This window comes from Notothenia rossii (assembly GCF_949606895.1).
Source record: "Notothenia rossii genome assembly, chromosome: 9".
NCBI lineage: Eukaryota > Metazoa > Chordata > Actinopteri > Perciformes > Nototheniidae > Notothenia > Notothenia rossii.
Window position 1 is genome coordinate 17,847,121 of NC_136907.1, and position 13,606 is coordinate 17,860,726.

General features: G+C 39.1%; 1 protein-coding gene across 1 annotated transcript in view; it reads right to left on the minus strand.

The window, feature by feature from the left end:
• Positions 1-3,964: 3,964 nt before the first annotated feature.
• LOC307019144 (organic cation/carnitine transporter 2-like) overlaps positions 3,965-13,606 on the minus strand; it is a 32,503-nt gene continuing 22,861 nt past the window's right edge. Inside the window, exons 2-5 of the mRNA XM_079649792.1 lie at positions 4,910-5,092; positions 4,585-4,720; positions 4,290-4,357; positions 3,965-4,042 (exon numbers count right to left, since the gene is read on the minus strand). Of these exons, the coding sequence (XP_079505918.1) occupies positions 4,026-4,042; positions 4,290-4,357; positions 4,585-4,720; positions 4,910-5,092 (404 nt within the window). The 3' untranslated portion in view covers positions 3,965-4,025. The remainder of the gene's footprint in view (positions 4,043-4,289; positions 4,358-4,584; positions 4,721-4,909; positions 5,093-13,606) is intronic.

A 13,606-nucleotide genomic window follows, 5' to 3' on the forward strand; every position in this document is an offset into this window, starting at 1 on the left:
AGAATCCTTGACAGGGGAGTTTATCATTGCCAAGCAGAGGTTAAACAATAACCAAACCAGACGTTTTATTTCCAACGATTATGGTTTTGGTTTAGATATAGTAGTAGTAAGTTCTAAATTACGCATTTTGTGGTCAACAGTAAAGGCCAGTGAGTTTATTTAGTCATTTTTATTTACTTCTTAATATAGAGTATACAACATAAAAATGCTTGAGGTTCATCCGAATGTTTAAAGATGCCTTCAGATCACACTCAAAACCACTTTTTGGAATAATGCATCTCGTCTAGCAGTCAACGTTTAGAGTCACTACCATATGGGAATAGGACATTATTTAATGGCACAATAATAAAGATCAGTGTTAGTTTGCATGTCAACTGCTAAAGGTATATAATGTTTCCTTTTCCAAATTATTCTGAACACCTTTCTGCTGGGATTCAATCCTCTACTATTTTTGTCAGTGCATGGTAGCCTCGGACATACAATGTTTTTTTAATTTGATATATTTGGATACTTGTCCCAGCTTACATAAAGGTAAGTTGTATTATAATTGATAAATATGTTTGGTAATACATTTAGATTTTTGAGCTGTAGAGGTTGTATTTTGTTCCTTTTGGACAGAGCGAGTCAATGTGGTTACATTATACAGACTTGAACAAAGGCTGGGAAAACAGGATACAAAAAAAACTCTTGCCAGTGGACTTTTGGATCTGTCAGATTTCCGATTATTAATGTCATGCAAGATAAATGTATTTCGGTCACTTTCTGTTTCTTTTCTTTTTTCTTTAAGGGAAACTAGGTAATTGAGAACATTTACGGAGCCTGCAGATCCTGTCCGACCTCACGTTGTATGGGCAGGTTCTTCCTTCCTTCATCTTCTAAATATTTCCTTTTTTCAGCCCATTACACAACCTGCATCAAAAGAAATAACAAGAAAATAAGTTAAGCAACACAGCTACCACAAATACAAAAATAAATATGTAATAGTAACATAAAAAACACAGGATTTTAAATGGAATGAATTCACCCCTGACATTCCTGCATCTGCTCTACTGTTTCTGGAAGATCTCTGTTGAGGGTCTCCGGAAGGAGAAGGTTCACAACAGATGAAGCAACTGTGAGACTTCCCATGAGGATATAAGGAAACCTTATTATAACTACCTGAAAATAAAAAAGGAGCACAATTCTTCATTACAAAAAGACATCATTTAACTTTAAAATTCCACTGTAGCGCCCGGTACCTTAATGGGAAACCCTACATGTTTGAGCACCCTCTATGAAATGTCAAGCTACCTCACAGCACCCCCAAAAGAAAATCTCTGGCGCCGCCACTGTGGGCTAAGCCCCCAGTGTTTCCAGGTCCAGGAAACCCCCCTGGTTCATGACATAATCTTGCACAACCAGCCCCCTCTTATATAAACCTATACTCTGTGTTGCACGTTGAACATGATCTCCTCTTAGGAAACAATGACATTTATGACTGAAAAAAGGTCGCAGTGATGTAGATTTCAATAAGATTATAACATTTTTGTAGCATTGCTATCCTGTTCGAATCTTTTGAAGTATTTAAAAATATAAGTTTTATGGGCTCAGAAGAAGAACAATCCTGCTTTAACTTTGTGACGACGCAGTTTCAAGCTAATCAAACAGGGGTTTAAATTGTTGATTTAGCTTAAGAGGTTGGATAACGCTCTAAACAAATAATGCACCACCTAACAAGCATCTTCTATTAGAGTCAACTCACCCAAAGTAAAAATGATTTCATACAGCAATCTATGTATGTATTACTCTATATTTATAACTTGTTCTCCTTGTGTTTTTGTACATTTTTAATAGATCAACAGGGACATGTGTTTCTCGTACTGTGGATAGTCAACATACCACACTTTAAAAAAAGAAAACCGATACATAGTGTGTTGCTGTTTACCCAGAGTAACAAAGACACTATGTCTGAAAAGAGAAGTTGTTGAAGTTTTACTTTTTTAAATGCTCTAAGGTCCACAAGCAAATTCTACTCAATTACAGTAAAATGGTATGCAGCAGAGCTTTCCAGGGAATAATGAGCAAATTAACACAGTGGGGCAACAAAGTATTTAGTCAGCCACCAATTGTGCAAGTTCTCCCACTTAAAAAGATGAGAGAGGCCTGTAATTTTCATGATAGGGATACCTCAACTACGAGAGACAGAATGGGGGGAAATGATCCAGGAAATCACATTATCTGATCTTTAAAGAATTTATTTGCAAATTATGATGGAAAATAAGTATTTGGTCACCTACAAACAAACAAGATTTCTGTCTCTCACAGACCTGTAACTTCTTCTTTAAGAGCCTCCTCTGTCCTCCACTTGTTAACTGTATTAATGGCACCTGTTTGAACTCGTTATCAGTATAAAAGACACCTGTCCACAACCTCAAACAGTCACACTCCAAACTCCACTATGGCCAAGACCAAAGAGCTGTCAAAGGACACCAGAAACAAAATGGTAGACCTGCACCAGGCTGGGAAGACTGAATCTGCAATAGGTAAGCAGCTTGGTGTGAAGAAATCAACTGTGGGAGCAATTATTAGAAAATGGAAGACATACAAGACCACTGATAATCTCCCTCGATCTGGGGCTCCACGCAAGATCTCACCCCGTGGGGTCAAAATGATCACAAGAACGGTGAGCAAAAATCCCAGAACCACACGGGGGGACCTAGTCAATGACCTGCAGAGAGCTGGGACCAAAGTAACAAAGGCTACCATCAGTAACACACTATGCCGCCAGGGATTCAAATCCTGCAGTGCCAGACGTGTCCCCCTGCTTAAGCCAGTACATGTCCAGGCCCGTCTGAAGTTTGCTAGAGAGCATTTAGATGATCCAGAAGAGGATTGGGAGAATGTCATATGGTCACATGAAACCAAAATAGAACTTTTTGGTAAAAACTCAACTAGACACGTTTGGAGGAGAAAGAATGCTGAGTTGCATCCAAAGAACACCATACCTACTGTGAAACATGGGGGTGGAAACATCATGCTTTGGGGCTGTTCCGACTGATCCGTGTAAAGGAAAGAATGAATGGGGCCATGTATCGTGAGATTTTGAGTGACAACCTCCTTCCATCAGCAAGGGCGTTGAAGATGAAACGTGGCTGGGTCTTTCAGCATGACAATGATCCCAAACACACCGCCCGGGCAACGAAGGAGTGGCTTCGTAAGAAGCATTTCAAGGTCCTGGAGTGGCCTAGCCAGTCTCCAGATCTCAACCCCATAGAAAATCTTTGGAGGGAGTTGAAAGTCCGTGTTGCCCAGCGACAGCCCCAAAACATCACTGCTCTAGAGGAGATCTGCATGGAGGAATGGGCCAAAATACCAGCAACAGTGTGTGAAAACCTTGTGAAGACATACAGAAAACTTTTGACCTCTGTCATTGCCAACAAAGGGTATATAACAAAGTATTGAGATTAACTTTTGTTATTGACCAAATACTTATTTTCCACCATAATTTGCAAATAAATCCTTTAAAAATTAGACAATGTGATTTTCTGGATTTTTTTTTCTTCTCATTTTGTCTCTCATAGTTGAGGTATACCTAGGATGAAAATTACAGGCCTCTCTCATCTTTTTAAGTGGGACAACTTGCACAATTGGTGGCTGACTAAATACTTTTTTGCCCCACTGTAATATGTATGTAATTTAGGTGAAAAAAACTATTAAATATGTGTACCCCTTCCTACTTTGCACTACAGCTGTTGCAGCACAATTTCCTTACAGAGATAAATTCAGTTTTATCTTATCTTAGATTTTATGCTGACAGACAGGCAATTCTAATGTGTGATAAGACGTGTCAAAGTGACATTTTATGTCACTTTGACTTTTTAACACACTACATGCATATTCCCATAATTAGATAGCAGTAGTAATTTTCTTACCGTTATGTAATTGAAGAATGATTAAAAACAACTAACACTTACCACAGAATGAGACACAACAAAGTTATGCATCTGTTTTTCTTGGATTTTAGGATGTCAAGCATGGTGAATTTCTTAAATTGTGCCGATGCCTGTGACACAAAGAATTGCAACGAGAGAGTTAATGTAGTTACATTATACAGACTTGAACAAAGGCTGGGAAAACAGGATACAAAAAAAACTCTTGCCAGTGGACTTTTGGATCTGTCAGATTTCCGATTATTAATGTCATGCAAGATAAATGTATTTCGGTCACTTTCTGTTTCTTTTCTTTTTTCTTTAAGGGAAACTAGGTAATTGAGAACATTTACGGAGCCTGCAGATCCTGTCCGACCTCACGTTGTATGGGCAGGTTCTTCCTTCCTTCATCTACGAAATATTTCCTTTTTTTCAGCCCATTACACAACCTGCAATCAAAAGAAAGACCAAGAAAAGCAGTTAAGCAACACAGCTACCACAAATACAGGGTATTGAAATATATTTTAAAAAACATCTTAAAACCAAATGTACATTTTTTTCAGAAAACCATAGCCTGTTTAATAATAATACAAATAATGATAATAAAGTTGATTCAAAAAAATAAATATGTAATTGTAACATGAAAAACACGGGATTGGAAGTGGAATGAACTTACCCCTGACATTCCTGCATCTGCTTCGCTGTTTCTGGAAGATCTCTGTTGAGGGTCTCCAGAAGGAGAATGTTCACAACAGATGAGGCAGCTGTGAGACTTCCCATGAAGATATAAGGAAGAGCCTTATTATAACTACCTGAAAATAAAAAAGGAGCAAAATTCTTCATTATAAAAAGACACCATTTTACTTGAATATAAATAAAACCTCAATAAATGTGTACATATCGCTGATGTTATCCAAAGCAGATGTTCTTTTGGACTCATAAAGAATGTCAATGCAGTGATGTCTTATATAGATTGTGAAATAATATACTCATCTTCTCACCTAAATATATGACATAAGGAGCTGTGATGCTGCCGATGCGTGCCGCAGAGGAGCACATCCCCATGCCCACGTTCCTGAGTACAGTAGGGTAAACCTCAGCAGTGTAAATGTAGACGATGCTGAAGGCCATGGTGAAGCCAAACTTTCCAGTCATTTCCAGTGCCAGAGCAACATATTGAAGATCTGAGGAGGAGAAAGAGAGGATGTTGGAAGTGAGTTATGAATGCATTTTCTAATTTCTATATTTTTTAAATACATGACATGTTAAAAAAGGGGTCACATGAAATCATCAAGTTTCTCCCAATCGGAGCGAAGGGAAGTCTTATGCATTAAATAAATATAAATTCTCTCAGTTGGGAATAACTAGCCAAACACTGTCCAATTTGACCTCAGTTCAGATGTGTATTGTCCCTTCTGGGAAAGAGGGACAATAAAGACCCTGAATACTGTCTTTTCTGGTATCTTATCAGCACCGATTCTTTATTTGAACCTCCTTGAACCCATATGTCAGTTTGGTGATTGTGCAAGGGTCTATTTGCTAAGCCTATAGGAAACTGGGTCTGTTAAATATGTAGCTTAACTTTATCTGGTGAAACACAAAAATGATATAATCATTCTTTACTGCACAGCAGCACACTCTAAGCACTAAAATACTAAACTAATGAATATTAAAAACATGACAGAAAGTACATTTCAGATGTTTCTTTGCTTGTCTCAAGGGAACCTCAGTAACACAGCAACTTTCTCCATGTGGCTTATGTATTAATCCAGAGTCCACTATTCTAGGTGCTTAAAGAACAATTAGCATGTGATAAAACTGCAAACTGCACACTTCTGAGTTCATGACAGTGGCATCGCCTAAAGCCCTGAATGTTTTTTCTGTGGCCCCGGACAATTCGCCCTCAATAACATAATCAGGGGTGCACATAACTGGTACACTGGTACGCAGGTACGCATGCGCGGCAAACATCTCAATCAATCAATCAATCAATCAATGTTTATTTATATAGCCCAATATCACAAATGTTACATTTGTCTCAGTGGACATTGTTGATTTAGCTTAAGAGGTTGGATAACGCTCTAAACACATAATGCACCACCTAACAAGCAGCTTCTATTAGAGTCAACTCACCCAAAGTAAAAATGATTTCATACAGTAATCTATGTATTTATTACTCTATATTTATAATTTGTTCTCCTCAGGGACATGTGTTTCTCGTACTCTGGATAGTCAACATAACACACTTTAAAAAAAGAAAAAACCTATAGGTCTACTGAAAATAGAAGTTGTTGAAGTTTTACTTTTTTAAATGCTCTAAGGTTCACAAGCAAATTCTACTCAATTACAGTAATATGGTATGCAGCAGAGCATGTGTACCCCTTCCTACTTTGCACTACAGCTGTTGCAGCACAATTTCCTTACAGAGATAAATTCAGTTCTATCTTATCTTAGATTTTATGCTGACAGACAGGCAATTCTAATGTGTGATAAGACGTGTCAAAGTGACATTTTATGTCACTTTGACTTTTTAACACACTACATGCATATTCCCATAATTAGATAGTGTTGGGGAAATATTTTCCAAAGCCCATAACCTTGACCCAGTTCATCAGTTCATACTGTCCTGATTGAGCACACGCACCTTTATCAATCAATCAATCAATGTTTATTTATATAGCCCAATATCACAAATGTTACATTTGTCTCAGTGGACTTCACAGTTTGTACAGAATATCAGTATGACAATACGACACCCTCTGTCCTTAGACCCTCACATCGTACAAGGAAAAACTTCCAGAGAAAACCCACAGTTTAAAGGGGAAAATGGGAGAAACCTCAGGGAGAGCATCAGAGGAGGGATCCCTCTCCCAGGACGGACAGACGTGCAATAGATGCCGTGTGTAAATTGAAAAGATAATACATTTGCAACATAGGTAGTCCAAATGTTTGGAAATGCATGTGTGTATAATAGGAAGATGAATCCAAGAGGATATCCATCCAGGACTTATGATCCAGGACCACAGCCACGACTCAAGATCCAGGACTCGGGATCCATGACACAGGACCGCAGAATCATCCATGACTCCGGATCCCGGCGTATATATAGACACCAAAAAGAAAGAAATGTGGGGAAGCTGGGTTAATCGGAACATGAGAGTACACAGGTATAGACAGAGAGAAGGAAGAAGTAAGATGTCCCCCGACAAACTAAGCCTATATCAGCAAAACTAGGGGCTGAATCTAATCAGCCCTAACTATAAGCTTTATCAAAAAGGAAGGTCTTAAGCGTACTCTTAAAAACGGATAGAGTGTCTGCCGCCCGAACACAAACTGGAAGCTGATTCCACAAAAGTGGAGCTTGATAAGAAAAGGCTCTGGCTCCCATTGTACTTTTAGAGACTCTAGGAACAACCAACAACCCTGCATTCTTGGAACGCAATGCCCTAGTAGGACAGTAGGGTATAATGAGTTCTTTAAGGTAAGATGGCGCCTGCCCATTAAGGGCTTTGTAGGCGAGAAGAAGAATTTTAAATTCTATCCTGTGTTCTATAGGGAGCCAGTGTAAGGCAGCCAGAACAGGAGTAATGTGGTCCCTTTTCCTAACTCTGGTTAGTACACGAGCTGCAGCATTTTGAATCAACTGAAGCGACTTGACTGACTTCTTGGTACACCCTGATAATAAGGAGTTACAATAATCCAGCCTTGAAGTAACAAATGCATGGAGTAGTTTCTCTGCATCGTTTTGAGGCAAGATTTGCCTGATTTTTTGCAATGTTACGTAGATGGAAGTAGGCGGTCCTTGAAATAGATTTTATGTGGGTGTTAAAGGATAAATCCTGATCAAATATAACACCAAGATTCCGTACAGTCTCACTGGAGGCCAAATTAATGCCATCCATAGTTAGTATATCTTTAGATAATTTGTTTCGTAGATTCTTCGGGCCAAGTACAATAACTTCAGTTTTGGTCGTGTTTAACATCAAAAAATGTAAGGTCATCCACGTTTTTAAGTCCTTGAGGCAGTCATGAATTTTATTTAGATGATTGACTTCATCAGGCTTGATTGATAAATATAGTTGAGTATCATCCGCATAACAATGAAAAGTTTACAGAATGATTCCTTACAATATTGCTTAAGGGAAGCATATACAGGACTGTCTCAGAAAATTAGAATATTGTGATAAAGTTCTTTATTTTCTGTAATGCAATTAAAAAAACAAAAATGTCATACATTTTGGATTCATTACAAATCAACTGAAATATTGCAAGCCTTTTATTATTTTAATATTGCTTATTATGGCATACAGCTTAAGAAAACTCAAAAATCCTATCTCAAAAAATTAGAATAGTTCCTCAGACCAAGTAAAAAAAAAAGATTTATAACCCACAGATCCTCTTTCGTACTTTCAAAGCCATTCATAACCTCGCCCCCCCATACCTGTCTGACCTTGTCCATGTCAACATTCCCACCCGGTCTCTTAGGTCTGCCTCCTCCATCACTCTCAAAGTTTTCCCAGCCCGTCTCTCCACCATGGGGTCAAGAGCCTTCAGCCGCTCTGCCCCTCACCTCTGGAACTCCCTCCCCCCTGATATTAGAAACATGGACACTATCACCACTTTCCAAACTCACCTCAAAACCCACCTGTTCAGGCAAGCGTATGGCTGACCTGTGCTGCAAGCTGTATGTTTTTAGTAGTTATGTTTTTAAACTGTGTTTTGCTTTAACTATGTTTGTAAAAACTGTTTTTAACCTTGTTGTACGGCGACCTTGAGTGCCTTGAAAGGCGCCTTATAAAATAAAAGCATTATTATTATTATTATTATAACAGCAAAACACAATCAAACATTTGAAAATGTCCATTAATGCACTCAGTACTTGGTTGGGAATCCTTTTGCACGGATTACTGCATCAATGCGGCGTGGCATGGAGGCAATCAGCCTGTGGCATTGCTGAGGTGTTATGGATGCCCAGGATGCTTCAATAGCGGCCTTTAGCTCATTAGCATTGTTGGGTCTGGTGTCTTTCAGCTTCTTCTTCACAATACCCCACATATTCTCTATGGGGTTCAGGTCAGGGGAATTTGCAGGCCAATCGAGGACAGTAATGCCATGGTCAGTACACCAGTTACTGGTGGTTTTGGCACTGTGGGCAGGTGCCAGATCATGCTGGAAAATGAATTCCTCATCTCCATAGAGCTTTTCAGCAGACGGAAGCATGTAGTGCTCTAAAATCTCTTGGTACACAGCTGCATTTACTCTGGGCTTGATGAAACACAGTGGACCAACACCAGCAGCTGACATGGCTCCCCAAACCATCGCTGACTGTGGGAACTTCACACTGGATTTCAAGCAACTTGGATTTTGCTCCTCTCCAGCCTTTCTCCAGACTCTGGCGCCTTGACTTCCAAATGAAATACAAAACTTGCTTTCGTCTGAAAAGAGGACTTTGGACCACTGTGCAACTGTCCAGTGCTTCTTTTCCTTAGCCCAAGTCAGACGCCTCTTCCGTTGTCTTGAGTTCAGAAGTGGCTTGACCATGGGAATACGGCTATTGTAGCCCATTTCCCGGACACCTCTGTGAACAGTGACTTTTGATACCTGGACTCCAGCTTCAGTCCACTGTCTTTGAAGCTCCCCCAAATTCTGGAAGCGACTCTTCTTCACAATGCTGTTAAGGCTGCGGTCATCTCTCTTGGTTGTGCAGCGTTTCCTGCCACATTTCCCCCTTCCAACAGACTTTTTGTGGATGTGCTTTGAAACTGCACTCTGTGAACAGCTTGCTCTTTGAGAAATTTATTTTTGTGTCTTACCCTCCTGATGGAGGGTGTCAATGACGGTCCTCTGGACAGCAGTCAGATCAGCAGTCTTCCCCATACTTGTGATTTAGTTTACTGAACCAAGCTGAGTGTTTTTCAAGGCTCAGGAAACCCTTGCAGGTGTTTCGAGTTAATTAGACGATTCAAGTGATTCGTTGAACACCCTACTAGTATACTTTTTCATGATATTCTAATATTTAGAGATAGGATATTTGAGTTTTCTTAAGCTGTATGCCATAATCAGCAATATTAAAATAATAAAAGGCTTGCAATATTTCAGTTGATTTGTAATGAATCCAGAATGTATGACATGTTTGTTTTTTTAATTGCATTACAGAAAATAAAGAACTTTATCACAATATTCTAATTTTCTGAGACAGTCCTGTATAGTGTGAACAAAATAGGTCCAAGCACTGGGCCCTGTGGCACTCCATGGCTAACTTTGGTTTGCATGGAAGATTCATCGTTGACACGTACAAACTGAGAGCGTTCAGATAGATAGGACCTAAACCAGCCTAAAGCAGTTCCCTGTATGCCAACTAAGTGCTCTAGTCTTTGCAATAGGATATCATGGTCGATAGTATCAAATGCAGCACTAAGATCGAGCAAGACAAGAAAAGAGACAAGTCCCTTGTCTGAGGCTATTAGAATGTCATTTGTGACTTTAACCAGAGCTGTCTCTGTGCTATGATGTGTTCTAAAGCCAGACAGAAAATCTTCAAATAAATCATAGTTTTTTAAGTAATCACACAGCTGTTTTCCGACTGCTTTCTCAAGAATTTTTGAGAGGAACGGAAGATTAGAAATAGGTCTATAGTTGGCTAAAACCTCTGGATCGAGGTTGTGCTTTTTAAGAAGCGGTTTTCTCACTGCTACTTTGAATGATTGTGGAACATAGCCTGATAATAAAGACATATTCATAATATTTAATAAAGAAGTGCTAATTAATGGAAAAACTTATTTTAACAGCTTAGTTGGAATCCGGTCTAAGATACACGTTGATGGTTTAGAAGAGAGAATCATTGAATTTAATTGTTCAAGGTTTATGGCTGAAAAGCATTCTAGTTTACTATCTAGTGTAATATTAGAACTTACGTTTCCGGGAGCTGTTGATAATATTATACTGGTCAAAGGCAAGAGGACCACGCCCCTTAGCTGTGATATAATGAGCATATACCACGGCCTGTCGTGAGCTATTGCTTAAATATATATCAAAACAAAAAGCTAATATCTCATTTCAATTATACATTTCAAACACATTATTTTCCCACATATTTAAGTTATATTTATTTGGATCGATGCATTCGTGTTGAGAATGTTCCATTCAAAAATGTTATTGTTAAAAAGGCATTTACATCATAAAAGATGACCATTGAGATCTATTGTCAGGAATGTTAGTCTTATATATATGGCCAGAGGGCAGGACCTATAAACACATTTACTACCCAATAGCATTGTGAGGCTGAACAAAAGGATATTTTGACTATGTAAATGTAGTCTTTTAAAAAAACAAAAACATTTACTGACTTTATTTGATATCAAATCAAATCAAGTTTTATTTATAAAGCACATTTAAAAAACGATTTTTGGTCGAGCCAAAGTGCTGTACAGTACATGTAATAAAAAACATTAATACAATCACAATAAAAGACAATAAATTACAACAGATAAAAAACACAGGGAAAAGTCAGGAGTCGTGCTCCGCTCTGACTAGAAGGCCAGGGAGAAGAAGTGTGTCTTAAGAGTATTAAAAACCCCTAGGGTCTGGGCCGACTTCACATGGAGGGGCAGAGTGTTCCAGAGCCTAGGGCCAGCTGCTGCGAAGGTTCGGTGCCCTCAGGTTTTGAGCCTGGTCTTGGGCACTATCAGCAGCAGCTGGTCGGCCGACCTTAAAGCTCTGGCTGGGGTGTAGCGATGGAGGAGTGTTCCATTGGTCGGTTTCACTTCTGGGCGGGTGTGTGTGTGTGTGTGTGTGTGTGTGTGTGTGTGTGTGTGTGTGTGTGTGTGTGTGTGTGTGTGTGTGTGTGTGTGTGTGTGTGTGTGTGTGTGTGTGTGTGTGTGTCCCTCTGCCCTCAGGCAGTCCCCAAATCAATGATTTGGAGTCATGACAGAGGACTCTTTGACAGGACACATACTCATTCCCCCTGAACATCTTCAACACACACACACACACACACACACACACACACACACACACACACACACACACACACACACACACACACACACACACACACACACACACACACACACACACACACACACACACACACACACACACACACACACACATCCTATCATGTATCTTATCACACAACAGTCACATGTTTTCCCCTCTGAAAGCTATGCTTGTATAGATTTACCAGTCATCATCTCATGACATCTTTAGGATTAGGTAAATAACAAAGCTTAACTGTTCCTATGGCCTAAGGCCTTCCCTGAACTTCCCTTCACCCCAAAGTCAGCTTACTTTAGAATCAGAAGGACCATTGTCCCTCTAAATCGTGTGTGACCCAATCATCTCCTGATCTGATAAGAGTCTTGCAGGAAACACACGTACATTTCAACACCCCAACATCCTTATCGTTTCTTAAATAAGGTATGCTGGACATGAATCACTAATTAACAGGACTTTAACTGCATTATATTTGAGGAAAATGTCCTTTGGCTTAATCAATAATAGTTTTAGCACTTAACAGAGGAAGCCAGAGACTCAGAGGTCTGGGAACTGCAAAGCAGATGTCAAAGGTCATTTGTATTATTCTCAACCACAGATAGCCAAAAAAACACCCTTTTGATTACACATAAAAGTGGAAGAAAAGACTATTGCGCTATATTTATTAGTAATGGGACATTGTTTCAGGAATATATGAAAAGCCTCTCTATATTTAAAGAGGAAAAATGTACTTTGTCCCTTCAAATTTAACACACACGAATATATGAGGTGACATTAAAATGAATATACCAGAAATACACTATATCAAACTGTGTGCCTCCCTCAACGTGCTGTAGCGTGTTGGACTAGCTGCAGGCGTTTAATTGAGGCCTGGTCCATACCCACGTATAGAGCGTTGCAGTAATCCAGTCTTGAGGTTACGAAGGCATTAATAACGCTTTTTAAGTCTTTAAAAGATAAATACGACTTGGTTTTGGCCAATAGTCTCATTTAAAAAAAGCAGGATTTGACTACGGTGCGGACCTGCTTGTCGAATTTAAAAGTGCTAGTGAAGGTCACTCCAAGGTTCATGAAAGAGGGGAGGATGTTTTTATTGAGAGAGCCCAGAATACCAACCGGAGAGGCTGGAGGTTGGGGTCCAAAAAAGATGACCTCAGTCTTGCTCTCGTTGAGGTTTAGAACGTTTTTGCTCAGCCAGGACTTTATCTCTGTTAAGCAGTCCATCAACTGCTGTAATGAGTATTTGACATTTGCTTTGAGAAGCAGATAGATCTGTACATTGATAGCTTAAAGTAATGTTGTAAAATTACAACCGGGGCAGGGTTAAGGGTTATTGTTTATTGTTATTTACTTTAAAATGTTTATTCTTAACCAATAATTTAATTTCAAAATTCTTATTTAAATGATGTGTGTGTGTCTCTGTATTCCTGATGATACACTGAGAGAATGAGCTCATAGGGCTGCTGATCATCATCAGCTAAACAATCTGTATATCGCACTACATTTGTATAATGTAAGCTTTGTTGATACTTTGCCTGTGGGAATAAGAAAAAAATAGTTAGATATATGGAATATTATTTGATCTATTCCACCACTAGCTTAATCCAAAATAATGTAGAGGTGTGTTGTAGGTGCCTTAAATAACCACTTATTTTATAGTGAGATGTATTTTTATGTTCATATAATAGTGATTTCAATGCCAC